The 24,925-nt window shown below is 38.1% G+C and overlaps 1 protein-coding gene across 10 annotated transcripts in view; it reads right to left on the bottom strand.

Annotated features, from left to right (window-relative positions):
* Window positions 1–24,925, bottom strand: part of trpm3 (transient receptor potential cation channel, subfamily M, member 3) — a 341,244-nt gene that overhangs the window by 66,960 nt on the left and 249,359 nt on the right. For all 10 annotated transcript variants that reach the window (XM_041256339.1, XM_041256333.1, XM_041256346.1 and 7 more), the window contains exons 3-6: window positions 24,606–24,789; window positions 24,160–24,373; window positions 22,883–23,007; window positions 18,314–18,485 (exon numbers count right to left, since the gene is read on the bottom strand). In XM_041256339.1, the coding sequence (XP_041112273.1) occupies window positions 18,314–18,485; window positions 22,883–23,007; window positions 24,160–24,373; window positions 24,606–24,789 (695 nt within the window). The remainder of the gene's footprint in view (window positions 1–18,313; window positions 18,486–22,882; window positions 23,008–24,159; window positions 24,374–24,605; window positions 24,790–24,925) is intronic.

The following is a 24,925-nucleotide window of genomic DNA, read 5'->3' as shown; positions in this document are numbered from 1 at the left end:
CCATGTAGATCAGGCTGGGCAATCGCCTTCACTGATCCTATCTTTTAGTAGTTTTGCTTTTACTTTTAAACTCCTTTTTCTCCTTGCTCGCTCTCATTCTTCCTCTCGAACACCCACCCCAAGGGCAGAGAGCTGCAGAATTTTATGCAGGTGACCATCTCCCAATTAGCAACAAATGAATCACTTAATTAATAAAGGAGATAGCCTCCTTCTGCACTATGTTTCTATTTACACCCTGGCAGAGTACAAGCTGCCTAATCTCGCCTCTGCCAGAAACAACACAATAACAACACACAAATACACGGCTACACCATCATATAAATACAATAAAACAATAACGAAACACATCATTTAAAAATACAATAATACAATAAATAATAATAATAATAATAATAATAATAATAAATAATAATAATAATAATAATAATAATAATAATAATAATATTTTTTATTAAAATCTGTTTAGTCGAGGCCGACTTTCGGTCACTTTATGGGTCATCACTCTCCACGCATTTCTGTCTTTGACCGCTTCTTTCAGATCTTTCATGTGCATGTTTGTGTCAGCCTTGATTGTGTCCAGCCAGCGGGTTCTCTGACGCCCTCTTCTTCTTGACCCACTGACTGTGCCGAGCATTAATGCTGTTTCTAGGGAATTAGCTCGCATGATGTGTCCAAAATATGAGAGCCGCTGTTTCGTGATTTTTCCCTCTAACGATGTTTGTGGTTTGACACGTTCAAGGATCGTCTTGTTTGTGACCATTGCCGTCCATGGTGTTCGCAGCAATCGTCTCCAACACCAAAGTTCAAAAGCATCGATCCTCCTTCTGTCGGCCTTCTTGAGCGTCCAGCTTTCGCATGCGTATGTGGAAATCGGAAAAACGATTGCATTGATTATGCAAGTCTTTGTTGCTATGCTGATGTCATTGCTCTTCCATATTTTTGCCATTCCCTGCATTGCGCTGCGCCCAAGTGCGATTCTGCGTTTGATTTCTGGTCCCGATTCGCCACCTCGGTCGATCTTGGATCCAAGGAAGAGGAAATCTTGGACTGATTCGATTTCTTCATTGTCAATTGTCAAGTGGAGTGTACCATTGCCTGCTGTTGTCATTACCTTTGTTTTCTTGATGTTGAGGTACAAACCTATGCGCTCGCTTTCTTCTTTGACCATTCGGACCAGATATTCTAGGTCTTTTTCACTCTCTGCGAGCAAAGTCGTGTCGTCGGCGTATCGAAGATTGTTGATGTTCCTCCCTCCAATTTTCACTCCGATTGGTGATTCTTCCAGATTACATCGTCTCATGATCGTTTCGGCATATAGGTTGAACAGGGCCGGTGATAGAATGCAGCCTTGTCTAACGCCTTTTCCGATCTCAAACCAGTCCGTGTTGCCGAATGCTGTCCTGACCGTGGCTTCTTGATTCTTGTAGAGCGATCTTATCAGTTGTTCTAGATGTTCTGGGACGCCCATTTGCTTCAGACATAACTTGCCATGGTCAACGCAATCGAATGCTTTGCTGTAATCGATGAAACACATATACACGTTCTTTTGATATTCGCGAGTCTTCTCCATGATCCACCGCAAGTTTGAAATTTGATCTCTGGTTCCACGTCCTTTTCGAAATCCAGCTTGCACATCAGGGAGTTCCCTCTCGACAGATGAGGCCATGCGTTTTTGAATAATCTTTAGCAGGATTTTGCTTACGTGCGGTATAAGTGCGATGGTCCGATAGTTGCAGCATTCTTGCGTGTCGCCCTTTTTTGGAAGCGGGACATGGACTGATCTTTTCCACTCTTTGGGCCACGATTTGGTCTTCCAGATCAGTTGGCAAAGCGCTGTGAGTATCAATAATAATATATAATATATAATAATAATACAAAACAAATAAACAATAAATTGCACAGGGGCAGAGGGATACCCCGTTCTAGAATAAACAAATACATGCACAGGACTCCTCTCCCTGTTCCAATAGTAATAGCATAATACATGAAATAGTAACAACAACACAGCAGCTAATAGCAGATATCAGGCTTAAAGAGCATGGAAAGCAAGAGATAACAGGTGGACCTGAGAGATGATTTAAAGCGAGCAATGGTGGGAGCGTCATGCACCAAAGCTGGGAGAGAGTTCCAAAGAGTGATGTGAAATGTGAAATGTGATTATCAAGTAAAAACTCATAACTTGGGAAAAGTTATTTCACAAAGAAAGTATTTTAACTGATTTATGACCACTGATCATCTTTTTTCATGAAGAAAAAGACTTTCCTTAATTAAACTGTTTCTGGAAATCAGATTAAAATAAATGAGTTTAACTTTGCTTACTAAGGAAAACTTTGTTGCTACAAAATCTAAAAGTATGCTAAAATACACAGAGAAGTAAACAAAGGAATACTGAAGTTAAAACCAAAGTGCTTTTTAAATATGTTCGAGTTGGCTCTGCATTGCTGGAACAAGCACACAGGAAACCATTTGGTGGGTGGCTTTGTTGCCTTGTGGGTTTCCTGAAGAAAAAGCCATCTTCTTCAATCCCTTGAATAGCTGGGATGAAAGGACTACAAACTGAAGATCAGGTTTCTAAACTGAAACACGTTGAACCACATGTGGAAAGCTACACAATTCTTCATTGAGAGACTGTTTAACTTTCTTCACATTTAAGGACTGTTAACTAAACAACATGAATTTCCATGACGCATAAACCTATTGTATGATTAATTCTGTTTAAATTGAATATGACGTAATGATATTAACCTAATTGAATTATTTCAGAATAAAATATATACAGCCATTACTAAATGTTAAAATATATTGAAAATCCTAATTACAACTGCATACAGTGCTGTGAAAAAGTATTTGCCCCCTGTCTGATTTTCTGCATTTTTGCATATTTTTGACATTGAATGTTATCAAATCTTCAACCAAAATCTAATATTAGATAAAAGGGACCCTGAGTGAACAAATAACACAAAATTTTAACACTTATTTCATTTATTTATTAAAGAAAGTTATGCAACACCCAATGCCTCTGTGTGAAAAAGTAATCGCCCCCTTAGACTCAATAACTGGTTACGCCACCTTTAGCAGCAATAACTGCAACCAAACGCTTACTGTAGTTATTGATCAGTCTCTCACAGCGCCGTGGAGGAATTTTGGCCCACTCCTTCATACAGAACTGCTTCAACTCAGTGACATTTGGGGTTTTTTGAGCATAAACTGCTTGTTTCAGGTCCTGCCACAACATGCCACTCAATGGGGTTTACGTCTAGATTTTGACAAGGCCATTCCAAAACTTTAAATTTCTTGTTCTTCAACTATTCTGATGTAGACTTGCTTGTGTGTTTGAGATCATTGTCTTGCTGCATGACCCAGCTGCACTTCAGCTTCAGCTCACGGATGGATGGCCTGACATTCTCCTGTAGAATTCTCTGATACAGAGCAGAATTCATGGTTTCTTCAATGATGGCAAGTCATCCAGGTCCTGATGAAGAAAAGCATCCCCAAATCATGACACTACCACCACCATGCTTGACCGTTGGTATGAGGTTCTTACTGCAGAATGCAGTGTTTGTTTTTTGCCAGACATAATGGGGCCCATGTTGGCCAAAAAGTTCAAATTTTGACTCATCTGTCCATAGAACATTGTTCCAGAACTCTTGAGGATCATCCAGGTGCTTTTTGGCAAACTTGAGAGGAGCATTCATGTTCTTTTTAGTGAGCAGTGGTTTCCGCCTTGCTACTCTGCCATGAATCCCATTTTGGCCCAGTGTCTTTCTGATGGAGGAGTCATGAGCACTGACCTTAGCTGAGGCGAGAGAGGTCTGCAGATCCCTGGATGTTGTTCTAGGGTTCTTTGTGACTTCTTGGATGATTTTACGCCTTGCTCTTGGTGAGATTATGGCAGGATGGCCACTCCTGGGAAGATTCACTACTGTTCCAAACTTTCTCCATTTGGACAATATGGCTCTGACTGTGGTTTGGTGGAGCCCCAGAGCCTTAGAAATGGCTTTGTAACCCTTTCCAGGCTGATAGGCATCAACAACTTGTTTTTCCGTAGGTCCAGGAATTTCTTTTGATTATGGCATGATGTGTCTCTAGAACCTGTGTGCTGACAGCTTCACTCTGATGGTAAGGGCCAAAGTTAGTCAGATTTATATTGGGCAGGGCTGGACCAAATCAGGCCTGACTGTTAACCAAAGTATTCAAACAGCTGACCCTAACTATCCCTTGCACACCAAACAAATGTAATAAGCACCAAACTTTGATGTCATTTTTTCTCTCAGACTCCCTCTATATACAACTACAACCGACAAAAAGATCTGACCAAATTCAAAGTGAAAAATGTGCAAAAATGCAGAAAATCAGACAGGGAGCAAATACTTTTTCACGGCACTGCATATATGGTCCGTTTTTCTTAAACCTACTTAGTATAATCCTTTATTATACATTGAAAACAAATTACTACAATCTAATACAATGTACTTATTTTTTTAATTTCAAATAAAAGAATGTACTTACTTTCAACAAGATTTTTCTGTTTTGCTTTTCAAGGTTAAACAGCCCTGATATATCATAATATCGAATTGAATCAAAATTGAATATTGTCTAAACATTAAATCATATGCCGAATTAATCATATTTATAGTCACAATTCTATGATTACTGTAAAATATATATTCATATATTCAGTGTAACTTTTGATTACACTTAAATATGAATGTAGTTTTGATGATGATTTAGAAGGATATAGTAGTAAAACACTAGATAATTTATAGTAAAATATTATTTATACATAACTAAAGGCGTGTCTTGAGATGGAATAAAATACATGTATGTATAGCTTAAATGACTGGGCTTACAATTACATTATCATAAAAATTACACAACAATAAATGTGAACATATTTTGTTTGATCTGTGGGGAACTGTAGACATCTTGTATTGGTTACCTATTTTTAAAATTATTATTCTATTTTAATGTTGATGTATTTGAATTCGTAGTGAAAGAGTTATTTTGATTAATTTGAAGTACCTTCCAATAATAGGTAATCATAATCATTCATCCCTTTTATCAGCGATCTGGATTATTTCTTAATGGGTTCACTCATCCCTGCCGCCATGTATTGTGTCCCTTTTTTTTGCATTTCTTTGTTGACAACATTTCAAAATCCTTTTTTTACTTAGTAAAGTGGACATAAGGGAATCTAAAGTCTAACATTGATAATATAAAGTGCAGTTACCGTAAATAAAATACTTAGGAGAGTGCTTGCCTTCTGGAATGAGACTACCACCAATTCGAGCATACATGGATGACATGACAACCATGACAACAACAGTAACCTGCAATAATCAGTTATTGGGCAAATTAACCAATAACATCTAATGGGTATGAATGCAATTCAAGCCCACTAAGTCAAGAAGCATCTCTATAAATAATCACTTTAACACCATGACGTGTTCACGTACGTCAAATGAAAACCCACTTACAGTACCACGCCGTACGTGCGTACGTCAAGTTTCCCATTCTATTCTATGACCAGTTTCTCAGTCTAGCGTTTCAGGTTTCATTCCCTAAGGCAGTTCTAGTATTGTGGAATGTGCAATGAAAGTTGGGGGAGGGTCAGGTGATATTTGTATCCAATTGATTTTCATGTTTCAATTCCAATCTACCTGTGGGAGTTTAGAAGACTTAGAATACCAAGATATATTGCCGGAAGCTATTCAACTTTTACAAGTATATACATAGTATATTGTGTTTTAAATTATATATTTTTTGTTTTATTATTAGTTTTACTTGTTTAGTTGTAGTTTATATAATTTTTAGTGAAAGCTAAACATGGTAACATACGTGGAGAGCAACAATGGGAGTGATGAAGATTTCAAAGTTGGTTCGGAGGATTTCGATACCAGCAACAATGATGCTGACTTTTCTGTCAGCAATGATGATGAAAAGGATTGGAGCCAAGACCAGTACAAACTGTACAAACAAAAGAGCATGCAGGTAAGCCAGCTGCAAAAGGGAAGCACTTTGATTTGAAATGGCAGTGCTGTGACGAAATACTAGCAAAACACAACATTGGGTAGAAGGCAATAAAGCAGGCGTCTGCAGCAGCCAGATCCATCACAATGCCTGCACAATGTAGCCCTGTACACGCATTTGTGACTATCCCTCCAACACAAAGGAAGCAGAGACCACAACAAACATGCAGGATCTGCTACGAAAATGAAAACAAAAGAAAGGACACAAGAAAAATGTACAGACGTTGTGAAGGCAACCCCGGGTTCTGTTGTATTGAACATTTCAATAAACTGCACAGAGCAAGTCGATAATGGCACATGTCATAAATACTTGGGATGCAGGGGCTGCAACAAGATCTTCTGCAACTAGTGCAAGCTTTGGATATACAACCTCTCTATTTTGCCAACATTTTAAGGGAATATCAGTCTCAGTGCATACTTTGCCTTGCTTCATGTCTGAGATGTATTGAAAGTTTACAGTGTGCACTTCCTGCAATGCCAGTGTTGCCAGATGTTGGAGTGAGTCCAGCCCCAACCTTGGAAACCAAGAATGTGAACCTCTTTAACACTGTTCCATGAGCATTAGCAGTGGTAGCACATTGGTTGACACTGGATTCTTGCTGTGACACTGAAAGACTGCTGCAGTGTGCAGCATGCTGAAGGACAAAAGATCTTGCTGCTTTCATGAGGGGCTCCATCTCTGCTGTGAAAAGTGCAAATGCAACTGTTGGGTCCACCAGGCAAGCTACTGTAGGTGTGGCATCAAAATCTGCTGGCTGAGGGTTTAGTATACAAGCAAATCGTTTCTGAAGTGACTTCAGCATAATCTGTTCAAGTGGTTTTGAGACTACTGATGATTGTGAGTGTGCTTCTAGATTCAGTAAGCAGGGCACAGCTTCTGACAGAGATTGGCTGTCAGTCTACAGATGATCTGTATGTGCTGCAAACAGCTTAAACAACTTCACAAGCTGCTCCAGTTTGGACCAATCACTGGTGAGCAAGGTGTCGATGCAAAACATCAAGAATTTGATTTAAAGCAACCTTGGTCTCCAGCAGTCTCTTAAATCATGTTCAGAGTACTATTCCAATGTGTCACACAGTCTTTAATTAGTGTTTTGCAACACTTAGAAATCATTTTTTCAGTGACAGCTGAAGATTTAGGTATAGTATTCACTTGCCTTCTAGCCCTGCTAATTACATTTTCAGTCCTCGGATGTTTGAAGGCATCCTTCAAAGTGAGCTGCCGGGTGTGTGACAGATATGGCATTCTTGTGTACTTTGACAGATCAGCATCCTCAAATAAGTCATCTTCAGCTGTGTCAACACCGTAACACCTGTTCTGCATTTAGCTAACATAAACATTCATCACTGCAATAAATTACATTAAGAAAATGTAATACGCAAAAGTTTTCTTCAAACATATTCAATGATACGTATGAAAACAGAACACTACTAAATGGAACATCTGTTGTGAAAGTAATTTGAAACTAGCATTAAAAAAAGAAAATATTAACATTTTGACATTTGGATAGCTGTAGAATACTTTGCCAGCTTACTGAAATGCTTTACTATCTGTATTACATTTAAAACCTCTATTGCGTTGTGATAGTTTAAATAACAATACATTATAATTAAAAATGTCTTGTCTGAGCCCTTTCCTGGACTAATTTAATTGTTTTATGTTTTCTTGACTGGTTATAGGCTGCTACTTTTATCAAGCTATGTGCTTATAAACAGAAATTAAATATGATCTTACTTATCATCAGCACCAATTTGATCCATGCCTCGGCCCATTCCGTTTGAGTAAAAAAAAAACTCTAGAAATGATCAGCAATTTAACCTGCCCAAAAGGACACTGATTGTCGTGGATTTTTTAGGAAAAAAATCCAGATTGTAAATAAGGGAAAAAGCAGGAAATCAACACATTTAACAGCCTTTCCGCTTTCGGATTCGAACACTGCTTTATTTCTATAATTCATTTAAAAAATCTATCTATACAGTAGTTCAAAGTTTACAAACCTAAACAGACCATGCAGAATCACAATCAGAGGTTTACAATTACAGCTCAAGCAGTAGTTTGAATAAGGTGTGAGATATTATTATTATTATTATTATTATTATTATTATTATTATTATTATTATTATTATTTCAGCAGAGGGCCTTACCCATGTATGTTACACTTGGGGGTTAGTATAGTATTTAGAAAAAAAAAAAAGCACCTATAACAGGATTTACAGTTAATGGGATTTTTTATGAACATTAATTTATATTTTTAATTTGTACAAGTTACAAATTCTCTTATTGTATGGCACATCAATGTAAAACATATTTCACCAATATATTAGTTAAAAATGCTTTTGAATACAAACAGTGCTTACCAGTATCAGACACTGAGTCCTGCTCCATACTGCTTACATCACTGTTAGCCTGGTCTTCTGAGTTTTCCACGACTTTTGCATTAGACTCACAAACACCTCCACTTTGCAATAGTAGTTCAATGGCTTATCCATTATCTGCAATGATCGTCAGTACCTTTTCCTCCATTATGTCCCAAGGAGCTAGTGTTTGTCCAGTACATTTAGCAATCATTTCTACTGTGTGCAGATGAGAAATTCGATGTAGGTTGAGCAAAGCATGTTGAGCTTCCTTTGCAGAAGGATTGCAGAAGCAGGCAGAAATTCTCAGGTAGAAGGCCGTCAGACCTTTCTTGCTCCATCCATCAATACAGAGCATTACCTTGTGAGCGGATTGTAACATCTGTTTTACAAGTGTTGTTGCCCAGCAAGCTGAGTGCTAACCTTGGCAGAACCTGGGACCTTGAACTTGGGAAAGAGTATCCCACATAACTTTTTAAAGACTGGTTGTTCTCATAATCTAATGGACAGGCCAGTCTCCACAAACAAATTCACCAAAGCTTCTTCCTGTTTTGTGTATTCAACCGACCCGGTTACCCACACCTGTGGTCTTTTAAGGCACGATGTGATTCTCTGTTGTAATTCACAGGAAATGGAGCTACTCTGAACCAATTAGTTTTTACTGATTTGAGCCTGCTTTCTATTTGTGTCCCTTTTTTCCACTTCTTTGAACATCTCTTTGTGACAACTATTAAGGTGGGTTTTCAGGTTGGTGGAATTCTTTCCTTTAAGTTCCATGCTGCATACATTGCTTTTGCTTTTGTTGTCAGCGATCATTAAAACGAGACATTTGTTCTTGTCTTCAATAGTGCTGTATTGAAAGTAGTCCCATACAGAACTTTCCCGCGCTTGTTCTTGGTGTTGTTGGCACACTCATACTAAATTAAATTCTGAACAATTTTCTTTTTTGTATTGCTGTAGCAGCTACCTTGTGTGTATGAATGAACTCTCCTTCTCAAAACACAACCACAACAAAGTGCACACAGTACAAAGACAAATCACATTCAGTGATGTTCACTGACATAAGTCACCCAATGAGAAACAGCTTTACTCAAAAAAAAAAAAGTCAGTATTCCATTCTAGCTAGCAACTGAAACGGGAAAAAAAATTCTGAATTATTATTATTTCTATTGCGTTTTGGTTTCAAACATTTCTAATTAAGTTTCATTTTTGTTTTTGCTAAAATTTTCATTTCAGTTTTTATTACGGAATCATTTATTTTCCATTTTTGTCCATTTCAGTTTCAGTTTTCGTTAACGATTATAACCTTGCTGAGAAGCCAGTGAAAAGTCTTGGGAGATGGTACAACAGAGATCTAAAGGACACAGTTCGTGTTGGAGAAGTTTGACAACAAGCAGTGGTGGGTTGAATTGCATAGACAGAAGCTCTTTACTGGGCAAACTGAAACTCTGGTGCTATCAGTTTGGTCTACTGCCAAGGCTGCTGTGGCCACTGACTATGTATGAGATGTCTTTGACAACAGTTGAGAAGCTGGAAGCTTTAATAAGTTCATACGTCAGGAAATGGTTGGGAGCTCCACGCTGCCTCAGCAGAATGGGACTTTATGGTAAAGGAATACTGCAGCTACCAGTCTCTGCTCTAACCGAGAAGTTTAAGTGTGCCAAAGTCCAACTGGAAATTACATTATTAGATGCATGCAACAAATGCATAAGGGAGGCAGCACCTGTGTTGAAAACCGCAAGAAAGTGGGCAGCAAAGAAAGCAGTAGAAGATGCAAAGGCTACCTTTTGAATCTGTGATATTATGGGTCAACCTCAGCATGGAAGAGGGGGTCTTGGTCTCAGTTCAGCTACATGGCACAAGGCAACCCCAGCTCAATGGAGGAAGCTGGTAGTCAACGAGGTGCAAAAGCAGGAGGAGAGGATGAAGTGTGTAAAGGCCGTTTCCTAGGCCAAGCAGGGAGAATGGATGAGATGGGAAAGTGTGGAACAATGCAAGATCGGCTGGCAAGACCTATGGACAATGGAACAAAGCAAGATCAGTTTTCTCATCAGATCAACATGTTCTCCCATCACCACAGAACCTAAACCTCTGTGTGAGTGAGGATCCCTCATGTCCTTTGTGTTCATCGCTTGCAACATTAAGGCACATTTTGACAGGATTTAAGGTGGGCTTAGCCAATCACAGTTTACTTGGCGCTATGACTAGGTGCTGAGAAGTTTGGCCTTAGCAAGCATAACCTGACCAATAAGTTGCCACCAGTTCCATCAAAGCATTATACACAAAATACAATATTTCTCCATCCAAGAGAGCAACCACCAAGAAAAGGTGTTAAAACCAAGCCTCGGCCAGGACAACTGGAAGTTACTAGAAGATGCTGGCCGATGTTGGTCAACAGCTTATTTTTCCACCTGAGATTGACACCAGAAAACTTCAACCAAACGTCATCTCGTGGTCTGGAACAGCATGCCTTGTTCATCTTGTTAACAGTGCCATGGGAGGATGTTGTGAATCAGGTGTATGAGACGAAGAAACTTTGGTTTACTCAACTAGCTGCTGAAGTGGAACAGCGAGGATGGAGAGTCCGGGTTTACCCAGTGGAAGTGAGTTGTCGAGGATTTGTGGTACACTCTACAACCCGGTTTCTCAGAGATGTCAGGTTCGGTGGCCAAGAGTTGTGTCACACAGTGAAAAACTTATCTGAAGCAGAAGAAAGTAGCAGCAACTGGCTGTGGTTGAGACGGAAAGATTCTGGTTGGGGATCTCAAGCACAATAGAAAGAAAGAAACGCTGATGTACGGGTAAGTAAGCTGGGTTCAGTTGAGTGGGGGATGGAGGGGGGTGATGCTGGGATGCCGGAATCACTGTCGAGCCCTCTTGAGGTGTCGTGGGGCAGTGGACGAAACACAGAGGACAGAAGGTGCCCACTTGAAAACCCCAGACGGTTGACACGCTGATGCACTGGGGAGACTGCACTGTTGTGTCTGGGGAGGCAAAATAAGATGACCCCTGGAGCCAGCATTACACTTCAGCCATCAACACCAGGCAGAAAGATATCTACATCATCAGATGGAAAGTAACACAAATGGATTGAGATGCAGGTGGACCACATTAGTTTACTGTAAAGTACGTCTTAGTTGGTGCTTATCTTAGCGGGAGCAGAGTTTAAATCAGCATGAACTTTTAACATCCACTCTCATGTAATGGAAATTATAATATTAAACATCCACTCTCATGTAATGGAAATTATAATATTAAAGATCATTATCTTACTTACTGTATGTGTTATACCAGAGCTGTTCAGGTATAAAGAGGTTGGATGGCTATAGTTCCTCAGTACTCACAGTAGAAGGACAAGTGTTCAGGCAAGGCTTACACTTGCAGAGTACAATGACCTAATTTTGCTATATGGCAAAAATTGACAAAACAGTGCTGCAACAGCTATTGATTTTGCTAGTAAGCACCCAGAGGCATAATTCTAGGATCAACTGTAACCATACAAATGTACCAATGTGTCAGCATTATCAATAGCAGATGCTGCATACCGAAAACTTTACTGTGAATGTATGAAAGAATAGGTAGACATTGTGCCAGATAACATCCTCCTCACCTGAATGGGACCAAGAACCGCCAGAACATACGATCCCTGTGTCATGGAGTGGCATTACCAACAACAGTTATTGGGTGATATTTTTTTTTCTTCTGATGTTTCAATTAATGCAGCGTCCTACATGTCTGTCCTGCTAAATCTATTCATCTTACCTTGATGACCTCCAGCACATGATGTTCCACCATGATGGTTCTCCCGTGCACCATTCCATGCATGACTAATCTTGTTTAGTCAAGTAATTGCCATGACAATAGATAGGGAGACACTGTCACTGTCACTCCACCATCATCAGATCTTACCCCTTAGACTTTTTTGTCTTGGGACACTTTTGGTCAAAATTTTTCTGCTGCAAACCTTGCAACGTAAATCAGTTTAAGCAATCTGTTTCCAGTGGGATTCTTCTGACTGATACTACGACATTGCAGAGTCAAGATGCACTGGAAAATGTTTTAGGTCATTTTGAACAGTAATTCTAATTTAAATGTCTTATCTGCATTTTGGTTTTTTTTTTTGGCATTGTTTTCAGTTTTACTTAAATGCTAAGATTATTGAAGAACCCTCTGGTGGCCAAATGGTGTGTCACAGTGTCTCTGTTATATAAACGTTTCCTTTGCATCTCATTCTCCAATTACTCTCCAGTTTTTGTGATGCTCTGACAACGTTGAATACATTGTGAATCACCTTCTATATAACATTAATACAACATACTATAGCTCCAGTGTTATTATTTCAAATCACAATCTATAACAGTTAATAACATGTCAATAGATTGCACACGTATACCGGATCCAAAAACTATAGTGTTAATATTATTTCTTTCAGTATTTTAAATATTTTTGTAGAAAAAACAGTCTGTTGAGATGCATCATTAAATACAGTGGCCTCCTGCTGATACAGGAACTGCAAAGACATTAGAACATGTACAGTAGTAGAACAATCCATAACTATAGTATAACCTACAATGTAACACTAAAAGGAATGAAATATGTAAAACTAAACCCATCACATAAAAAAACAAATAATCTATAGTGAATAGCTGCTCCTAAAGACTCATTTACATGTGTGAAACTTTGACGGAATAAATGAAATTTGATTCTGTACAGTTCTCCTTGTCTAGGTTCATTTATTTCCTTACCCAAAATACAAAACAATTATGATTCTGGTTATTCCTCTCCAGCTATATATGTGAATTCATTTTTTTTGGAACAATCAAAATTCACACCTAAAGCTTAAATAAGAGTTTTAAAAAAGAAACACCTTCTTGTTTATCCTGAATCTTGAACTGTGAATTTATCCTGTAAACTTTATATAAGGGTTGGGCAAAACTATATGTCCATTTTATTTATTTACTGTTCTTTTTTAGGTACTAGGTGGTGCTATAAGCCAACTAGCAACAACATTACCAAAGCTAAAATTGTGTTCCATACGGGATGAAGCTCAACTTACAAACCAGCAAAAAGAGCTAAACTATGAAAATCATATTAACAGCAAACAATGATCACTTTATGAATCATTTTAATAATAAAACTGCTGATATAAGAACTCAGATGTCAAACATTGTGGACAAATCAGATGCCTCAAATTCAAATACTGACTACTTCCTTGAGTCTTGTTACACCTTTTCTTTACTGAGCCAACTAGATTGAACTAATCTCGTTAGTAAGGCAAAATCTACTGCTTGTTCATTAGACCCTATTCCTACTAAATTTTTTAAATAATATTATCTAGGATTGATTTAACTATTCTAAATATCATTAATAGCTTCCTCTCATCTGGCATCATTCCTGAGTCACTTAAGGTTGCTGTTGTAAAATCACTGCTTAAAAAATCTGCTTTGAATCCAGTTCTTAATAATTTTTGGCCTATTTCTAATCTCCCCCTTTTATCAAAAGTGGTGGCAAATCAACTAAGCTCATTCTTTGCAGCTCATAATATATATGAGAAATTTCAGTCAGACTTCCGTCCAGTCTCAATAACGGCCCTTATGAAAGTGGTAAACGATGTGCTATTATCTGGTGACTCAGGCCTTGCCTCTGTCCTCATCCTCCTAGATCTAAGTGCAGCAGCTGATTATAATTGACTACCATAAGAATCTTGTAGGACTGTCAGGTTGTGCACTATCTTGGTTTAAATCATATCTTTCAAATAGGTTACAATAAGGTCAAATTGAGGACCACTCCTCCTCCTTATCTGGGCTCTGTTATTGAACCAATTTTGTTTTTTCTCTATATGCTTTCCCTGGGCAATGTTGTCTGTAGACACGGTAAACTTTCACTACTATGCCGATGACACACAATTGTATCTACCTCTGAAACCAGGTGATTCCACATCTGCAAATACCATAACTACCTGGCTCACTGATATTAAGAAATGGTTGTCAACAATTGTTCTGTTAAATTCAGATAAACCAGAGGTCATCATTTTCAGGTCAAGAAATCAACAAGAAAGGGTAAAATCAATATGCCACTATAGTGGACAGCTACTCTACTTGAGTCAACAACAGAAATTAGAAATTTGCGCGTCATTTTTTTACCCTGATTTTTAATTTGAATCCCACATTTGGAACATAACTAAAGTGCCTTTTTTTCTAGCTAAATTAAAACGCTTTCTCTCAGCGCAGGATGCTGATAGACTGATGCATGCCTTTGTAACGTCTAGAATAGACGACTGTAATGTCCTATTTTCTGATATTCCAAACTGTGTTTTGTTCAGACTGCAGCTCATGCAAAACGCTGCTGCCAGGATCCTAACGAAAACAAGAAAGTTTGACCAGATTACGCTGGTATTGGCATCCCTGCACTTGCTCCCATTACAATACAAGATTGATTTTAAAGTCCTGCTTTTAACCTATAAAGCCTTAAATGGATTAGCGCCATCCTACATGAGAGAATTATTGGTCTCATATGTTCGAGGCTGCCCGCTCTGATCTCAGGATGCTGGGTATCTCACCGTTCCAAACATTTAAAAAAAGAACACAGGTGGTAGAGCATTCAGCTATAGGGCCCCTAAATTGTAGAATGAATTGCCAGCCTCGTAGGATATACTAGGATGTAGGTTTCATAGCTTTACTCTAGGAGTCATACATGAACATACCACTTATAAAACCAAGTGGAAAATTCCAGAAATCTAATTGGTTAGCAACATTCTATTGTTTCTTGTATTTTCACATACAGCCACTATATAAGAGTAATAACAAAGAACATGTTGTACATTTTTACTGCATTACACAGACTCCTAGAGTGTTGTTGTAAATAAAGATTGCTTGGTTTTGAATGCGAGTTTGGCGGGGGTAGTTACATCCATCCCTGCAAATAGCCATGTGTGGAATGTGGCCATTCCATAACTAGGTAATTGAGTGCTAATTAGGGAAAGGCCACATGTATACAAAGGGAGCTAAATCCTTTGTTTGGAGAGAGAAGAGTTCAGTGAATGCCTAGCCTGAACAAAGGAGTTTAGAAAGGACAATCTTTAGTGAAGGCCACTGCCTAGACTAAAGGTGCCTATTGTTTCGGACTTGTGCTTTGTTTAACTCTTTATTTGGTCATTGTATTGTTTATTTATTCCTGTGTTCATTTGTTTTGTTAATAAATGTGCGCAACCAGCACTTTCACTGCAGTTTCTAGCCTCTGAGTCTCATTCCTGATGCTAGCCCACTACTCATACCATATGTAGCAGGATGGCATCAGGGATGGATTTAACCCCAACCCTGCCAAACTCACATTAAAAAACAATCAATCTTTATTTACAACAACACAACACAACATACAGTCCTACATAGGTATATCTATTCAGCAACACAATAAACTTTGATGGTTTAATTCAAGCCAGGGTTAAATAAAGGTCATGGGACAACTATCAAGGGTTAAAAAAAATGACCATCAGTTGCCTGTACGGTGACAAGAAAAGTACAGAAAACCTTTTGACAGATTGCTTGGGTGTTTTTATTTTTTATTTATTTATTTATTTATTTATTTATTTATTTATCTATGTATTCATTCAGAGAATTAAGTATTTGTAGCATTGGTCATTGTTTGATCTGAATTCAGACAGCATGTGTCTAGGTTTCCTGTAAACCTCAGCACTGGTGATCATAGAGCAGGCTCACAGGCTTGTAAAATACACCCAAAGCAGACATGTTCAGTGTGCCAGTGTTTGGGTGAAATATTCATAGGATTAATATGAAACTGATGAGCGACTTGGTATTGAAGGTGTTCTCAAAGGCCACAGTGGCAATGATGCAAGGCTCCATATGTTATAGATATGCAACATGGCCAAGTGTTTATGCGGAACCATGTGATTCTGGCAGAATCATGAGAAGTCTTTTAACCTCAGCTGCTAATACACATTTTCTACTGTATGTTACAATCTTCATGTGGTACCGCCATTTAAACCTTCTAAACCCTATTTCACTTTTAAAATCTTACTGGAGGAGGCATGGCAATGTATCAAATGTATGTACATTGGATGTATTTTGCATGTTTTAAGGCTGCAGGGTGTACACAGAGATTAGCAAAGGTTTACATATCTGCCAGACTATAGAGGCTTCACTCTTAGTGTGAAGGCTGTGCTGCCACACACACCCTTTTTTCCTCTACTGGTGAGGTTAACGTTATAGTTGCTTGGAAACTGATTACTCCTGGGGTGTCAAATTGCAGTCCCCATTTTCCATAAACATCATTCCATCATTTGTCTGGTGTGTTTGAGATGATTTGGCATACACCCATCTCAAGATATTACATGTGGGGGGACTGCCTTCACTCCCAAATCCCTAGTTTTCTTAAATGAACTTGTTATAAGGTCAATTATCTGAAATCTTTTCCATTTTCTGTGTGCATTGTTATGGGATGCTACAGGTAACCTCTTTGCTATTAATTTAATAAATACATAAATACACATAATAAAGTTAGATTTTAGGAAATTCAAAGAATATTTGGATAACTTTTAATATATATTTTTATTTCCAAGAATATATCTGACTTTTGAAATTAAACTATAGAAGTATATTCATTGCCTGCTCTTTACACCTGAACTGTGCTTTTGAAAGATGGGAATCCAGCATGCAGCCTTATCTATCTGGGACATCTTGGGCCCACTAGGAAAGCAAATCAGAATGCATCCTTATGGACTAGACAGACGTGAGAATGCATCAATGTCACACAGGAGGTGAGCAAGAAATAGGACATGAACGAGCACATGAAGTATTTGATGATGGGGCAATGGTCAAAGGAGATGCCAGTGATGACAGTTGAACATCCCTTTGCCTTCCCAGCCCCCTTCATATATTCTCAGGCATAGGATGACAAAGGGAAGCCCACGGGTCACATGAAGCCATGTCCTAATCAAATGCCTTCTGGTTTCCTACTATCTTAATTGTTTTTTGTTCCCATCAACCTCTTTTTGGCTGCCCCCTCATACAGTACCTGTGGTTACTTCCAACTATTGGTAGCTGCATGTTTGGAAGCAACACCACATTCTGACAAGGTTTAGATTCATAGGGAATTTTAAGCACAATCAATCATAAAACATAATAATAGGCATGGTATTTTTGTATTCTATTTCAATCTGAAAAAATTGACTATTCTATTCATTAAGTACAATGCACTTTTTTTTAAACAAAGCCCTCAAGGGGTCCAGCAGATATGGAAAGAAAAACCTAGCCAACCTTACACTGAGCAGGTGGAAAGTCCTGCTTGTACACCAATTGCATCAATTAAACATGTCATCGCCGAAGCCAATTGCTGTATCTTGTCAGTTGACCAATTAGTACTAGACAGCTGTCCTCTATCCCAAATTGAACAACTTGTTTTCATTCACAACTCAAAAAGCATATTTTACTAATTTACAGTTTGCATTTAAAACATTCATAAAATAAAAATATACTATAACAAATTTGCTGTCAGTCATAGATTTTTTTGAAAGAGATGCGGTCCTTTATAACAGGGGACTGAATAGATTTGTTTATGTCAAGCCTGACAAGCCTCCTGGATCAGTATTAGTATTCTACAAATCAAAATGGGCAAATGCAATATATTGTTGAAAGTGTATTCTACAAATGCTAAATGTACAATCTAAAGTTACATTTTAAGAGGTAGCACTAATTAGCCAACCTTTTGTTTTTAAAGTTATAACAGTGTAAAGGATATGCTGTAGCCTAATCTTACCAAAACCTTTCACACATGCAAAAACTGCCAATAAAACAAATCAGTCATGTGATATTTAGAGAAAGAAAGTTATACAATACACAAATGTACCCCACTCTACATTTTCCATACATAATTTTTTGTGTGGAGATTTTGTAAGTCTCCTGTACGGTACTTACTGGTGTTAATCTTCTGTAGTGAGATGTGCTTCTCCAGCTGTCTGCGTAGCTTCACCTCAGCCCCATATTTCCCTGTCGTTCCATTGTCGGCCAGTATGAAGTGGGAGTGCATGCTGTTTAACACGGTCAGCTTGCTCAAAGGGTTGGACATGGTCTGGTATGGTCTGACCACCTAGACAAATGGATTTATTTTTTATATTAAGTGTGCTGTTGTAGATTGCCACAATCCCACTACAGTTATGCCAAGACCATGGTGCAATAATTTCAAACTACCTTAAGTGTTAACATTTACAAGGCCATCTTCACAGATTGTAATACGCACTAATCTTGGACTACCTTACTTTATAAACAACTCGCAAACATGATTTTCTTTTTAGCATTAAGTTTATTGTTATTTTTATGTATTTAAAAACACAGGTTTGAAGTTCACAGCCCTGAACACATTTTACTAAATTCTTTCACCTCACTAAACAGTGACAGTGAAGAGAAAAGAAAATGTCTTAAATGAATACATTCTCCCAAGACTGCCTAAGGAATACCTATTTCGAATGCAGCCTTCTGTCACACGGTGTTGAGCTTCCAATCCACCTCACACCCGGTGTTGAGCTTCCAATCCACCTCACACTCAGTCCTCTATTGCTCACTTTAACAAGCTTACTTGTTATACTCCCTGTTGACCTTTTGAATTGAAACCAGACTTATAAGTCAATAAATGCATGCTGTATTTATTTCAATTGTAAGTTCCTGGTGGATTAACTGTCACATGCCTGAAACTAGTACTGAGCTAAGAGGTTTCCCATACTTTATCCATATTAAGAAACACCTACTCCTATCTCTAACTCCTACCTAAGAGACATTGTAAAAGACAAAAACAGATTTATGTTCAAACCTAAATATTACGGGGACCTGAAACATTTAGAGGAAGTTTGTGTCATAGTGGGTGCCTAGTGGGTTGCTGATTCCAATTTAAGAGTGGGATGAGAATGATGCATAAATTAATGAAACGACTTGCCTGAGGTTGCAACATAATACACTGCTGTTGTTTAAATGCAAATTCTAATCTGATTGTAGTTGTTTAGTTGAATGCTTTAACCTGTTTGTATCTAGGATTGAGAGAGAAAACACACTGATGGGGAAAATTACATCTAGCATAGGAATGTGCAGAGTATAATAAACAAAAGGAACATTAGGAAATATTTATTATCATATATATATATATATATATATATATATATATATATATATATATATATATATATATATATATATATATATATATATATATATATATATATATACAGTGCCTATAGGAAGTATTCACCCCCCCTTGGATGTTTTCACAGTTTGTTGTGTTACAACCTGAAATCTTGATGCATTGAAATGGGATTTTTTTCCTTAGATTTACAAAACTTACTCAACACTTTGAAGAGACAAGATCAGTTTATTGTGAAACAACAGTTAATGAAAAAAAAAAAAAAACCTGAAATGTCTTGGTTAGATAAGTATTCACCACCTAAGTCAATACTTGGTAGGACCACCTTTGGCAGCAATTACAGCTGTGAGTCTTTTGGGGGTAAGTCTCTACCAGGTTTGCACATCTGGGTCTTGGAATATTCATCCATTCTTCTTGGCAAAATTGTTCAAGCTCTGTCAAGTTGGATGGGGATCATTGGTAGACAGTCATCTTCAAATCTTGCCACAGATTCTCAATCGGATTCAAGTCCGGGCTTGGACTGGGCCACTCTAGGACATTCACTTTCTTGTTTTTAAGCCACTCCAGTGTCGCTTTGGCTTTGTGCTTGGGGTCATTGTCTTGCTGAAAGGTGAATCTCCGTCACATTCTTAGGTCTTTTGCAGACTAAAGCAGGTTTTCTTCAATGATTTGCCTGTATTTAGCTCCATCCATTTTGCCCTCTATCCTGATAAGCTTCCCAGTCCCTGCTGATGAAAAAGCATGCTGCCACCACCAAGCTTCACAGTAGGGATGGTGTTACCTGGGTGATGTGCTGTATTGGGTCTATGCCAGACATAACACTTTGCATTTAGACCAAATAGTTCAAGTTTTATTTCATCGGACCACAAAATCTTTTGCCACATTTTTTGCCTTTTTGCAAATTCCAAGTGGGATTTTACATGGGCTTTTTTCAAAAATTGCTTCCTTCTTGCCACTCTTCCATATGGGCCAGATTTGTGGAATACCTGAGCTATTGTTGACACATGGACAGTTTCTCCCATCTCAGCCATGGAATGCTGTAGGTCTTTTAGAGTTGTCATTGGCCTATTGTTGGCTTCTCTGACCAATGCCCTTCTTACCTGGCTGCTCAGTTTGGGAGGATGGCCTACTCTAAGCAGATTCTGGGTGGTGCCGTATACCTTCCACTTCTTAACCCTTTGCGGTCTTATGTCGGACCGGGTTCGACATTACAATTTTCCCTTTCCAGTCCTGACCCTGTCCGACATCATCAAAAAGATGTAAAACACAGGTCTCTAGTCTTTTTTTTTCCAGAAAAAGCAGAGAAAACCTTTTAATGGCTTTAAACCGATAGGAGCTGAATGAAACTCAAAAAAAGGACGTATCTCATAGTCCCATCCACTACAGAGATAACACAGACATAACAAAGGAGGTAGCTGCTTCTGCATCCAGAATATCATTGACATTTGCAGAGCTTTTTGAGATGTTATAGTAATAAAATAATGACTTGGATCGCATTATTGAGGAGTTTGATAATCATGAGTGGATTTTTCAGTATGCGCGTCTATAATGAGGTATGTGAAAAATACAGCAAACAAGGGGTGAGGCTTGGCTGAGATACAGTACTGAGTGTCATTTTGCGATTCAATGCCTTTTAAATCTGTTTTACACTGAAAAAAATATATATTTTAAACACCGCATGTAAAATAAACAGAGCATGTGAAAATAAATTGAACCCGATGTGCCTGACAAGGGTTAAATAAATGTACTGCAAAGGGTTCATGACTTGACAGTGCTCCAAGGGATAGTCAATGCCTACAATCTTTTTTATACCCCTCCCCTGATCTGTGCTTTTCCGCAACTTTATCCCAGAGTTGTTTTGAAAGCTCCTTGGTCTTCATGGTAGTATCTTTGCTTTAAATGCACTACCCAACCGTGGGACCTCAGAGAGACAGATGTATTTAATCTAAGATTATGTGAACCACTTTTACTGCACACTGATGGCCTCCATCTAACTTATTGTGTGAATTTTGAAGGCAATTGGTTGCACCTGAGCTTATTTAGGAGTGTCGTAGCAAAGGGGGTGAATACTTATCTAATGAAGACTTTTCAGGTTTTCGTTTTTAATTGATTTGTTTCCCAAGATTTCAGGTTTGTAACAAAACAAACTGTGGAATTGTTGAAGAAGGGTGAATACTTCCTATAGGCACTGTATATATTTGTTGCAAACATCAGGCCTGATTTTCCATAGGAGAAAAATGTAGACATTGGAGTGCTTTCATTATTTTCATTTATCAGTAGCTTACTTAACAATGCAACTTCTTCTTGGTAAAACACTAAATTCAACAGAAATTCAACTCGTGGTTTTTGGGTAATGCTAGAACTAATTATGTAGGGCCCTGTTTTAAAGCAAGTGCAAAGGCAATTTTTCTGAGAGAATAAAATAATTGTAACAGTATAAAACTAGTTCGAAACATCATATGTAAGGACCCCTAATCTTTTGCTGGATAATGTTTGAACTTAATTTTATTCAGTTTCTAATAATATAATGCAGCAGAATATTACTGTTGCACAGGCTTCAAGACACAATGCTTTTCTTTCCCATTAGCTCTTGTAAAACTGTTCATTTTTGTTGTTACATGTTTAACAAGATAGTTAGTAACAGTGCCATACTTTACACATCACCTGCGAAGAACACAAATAACACATTGCAGGAGTCAATGCAATGTATAGGTCACCATGGGCTAAACCCACACATGTGACAGATTTTGTTTGCTCTTATATTAATCAGGCCAAGACAGTAAACATCTGGTTGACATTTAAGCCCCTTTCACACTGTCATGTGTGTCGGCTATGCAATTTCACAGTGCTTTTTGAAGAAGCAGGGTCTACCTGGATGACAGAAGCAAGTACACAATGCCCCTGAAGCAGCAATGGTCACCCTTTCATCTGTTCAGGATTTCGAGATGGGGCGCATGTACCGACGTTTGCATCCAAGCTTCTCTGGATTGAATTGTTGCTTACAGCAAATGTTTGCTGCTCATGGTGTGTCTCAATCAACAGAAATATGACTAAACAGAATAAACAGAAATGTTGCTTACAGAAGTGAAACTGTTTGTTACTTTGTTCGCTTACGAACTTTCATCATGCATTTTGTCAAAGCATGTCAACCTCCATCCTGAGGTGGGTCAGCTAGGGACCCAGGTAGGAGCGTCAGTGTGAAAGGGGATTTTGTTTAACACTGGCATGTGTCAATTTTATTATATAAAAATATCATGGTCATTTGGTGAAAATGCCATCTATTTAAAACAATATAGGGTCATTAGAAAGTAAGTTTACCACATCAACACTAAAATAAATATTTACAGAAGACCTACATCTTTTCCAATGAGATCCTCCTGGTTTTCCACTATACCCCAGGGAGCGATGCCGATGGTGCAGATCTTCCCTCTTGATTTTGATGCATGGTCTTTCAATGCATCCCCAACATGGCGAATCACTCCTGTAATAAATACAAATTAACTGATTATTTCACACAGCTCTGTTAGACAGAATCCAATGTAGGCATGCTCTTCAAAAGTCAATTAGATCAAACTGATTATTTCTTAACTGGCGGGTCAATGAACTAGATTATATACTAACTAACCTCATACTGTTGCATTATAACTACATCGTAAATGTCATATTTTGCACCTATATTATTTATAAATAAAGTCTCCTCTCTCTACACTATATACAGTACTTACAGTATTTAAAGGATTTGCATTGAAATTATTAACCCATGCAATATTGAAAATAGCAGAATAAAGTAGTTTTGAACACATACAAAATATATTTTTCATAAAAATAGCATCCACATATGAGGTCATCATGCATTTGCATATTCCATATGTCACCATATAAAGACTAAAAAAGTTTTTGATCTGTCTCCATATGAGGTTGCCTTACATGAAAGGGTTAATTTTTTTTTTATTTGTTTCAGTTTTTTATGACTTTGTTTTTGTTTCTTTTTCAACAAACAAAAATCTTTATTAGTTCAGAGTATACTGCATGTGCAGTAGCTGGCATGGCTATGCTATTTGGCATTGACTCCTTTATAATTCTTTATAATGGAAATGTTTTTGCTGGTCCCTTCAAATGTGTTAGGTCGCTAACATTACCTCTCCATTATGACTCTAGAATGTAATTATTTCCTACACATATGCTACAGTGCCTTGGATTTTGATCTTGCCAAATATCATAACTGAGCAGAGTCACAGTGGGGTAAAATAACTACAGTATTGGGTGCTGTAATTTCCAGTTATATTTATTTCTGTTTTGACATTGATATGAAGGGAGTGTGAATCACATTGAATAATACATTATGATCTCTACAGATTAATGTAATAAATAAATACTGAAACTATAAACAAGCAAACAAAAATGTTAATATCCAATTACAAGCAGACACAAGTTTCAGTATGATGAACAATGCTGGCACAGCCCCAATAGTGGAGGCAACAATTGAACACTCAGTTAGAAGAGCATGTGTCAGGTTTCATTGTCTAAGATCAAAAGACCAGAACTGCAGGGCTGGGACAAACCAGTTTACAATTTTAAACCTCAATGAATTACAGAGAACTCCCTCTTGTTCCGTGCCCACTTGCTTACATACCTGTGTTCACTCCTCCAGTGAAGATCCATGCCCCTGTTGTCATAGCTGCTTTAATCAAGCCTTTTCCAAAGACCTGCTTAAGTTTTGGCTGGAGTTCAAAGTTCTGCAGGCCCCCATGGACTGAGATCAGAAGTTTGGGAAGATCTAGCTGCCACTCTTTTGTCATCAGATGCAATAGGAGGTCAGGCTTCGTATCATAGGAAACACGGACGTACTACAGGGGGAAATAAAATCCTACATTCACATTCATCCATATTACATGGACTAGAATCAAAGCGCAGGACATAAAACAAAAACTATTTATGTAACACTTCCAAAGTCCTAAACGTTATGGACAAAAAGGTTAACTCATTTAGGTATGTGCTTTAAAGTTTACTACGATTCTGTTTGGTTTTGGTTGGGGTTTATGTCCCCTTTGACTACAGGACAAGAAGTGCTAAATTTACCATAGCTTTATTTGAGTGCCCCCCTCCTTGGAATTCAATGGTCCCAAAAGCATCCGTAGGGCTGAGCTGCGTGTGCTTGCTAATTGACCATTTCTCTGACTGGTTGTCACTGTTCTCATTCTGACAGGTTGAGATGCTTGGAGGCAGTCCAACATGTTGACCTATGAGACGTCCGCAGCAGCACCTATAGCAAAGAGAAACAGTTGTTAACACCTCTTACTGTTAACCTCACACCTATGATATACTGTACTGCCAAGTATAATTACAACAGCAAACATACTGATGTAATGTGATTCAAACTTACATTCTGCAGCTCATAA

Source organism: Polyodon spathula, chromosome 1, assembly GCF_017654505.1.
Source record: "Polyodon spathula isolate WHYD16114869_AA chromosome 1, ASM1765450v1, whole genome shotgun sequence".
NCBI classification, from domain to species: domain Eukaryota; kingdom Metazoa; phylum Chordata; class Actinopteri; order Acipenseriformes; family Polyodontidae; genus Polyodon; species Polyodon spathula.
The sequence above is the reverse complement of the archived record's forward strand: the minus strand, read 5'-3'. Positions and strand labels throughout refer to the sequence as shown.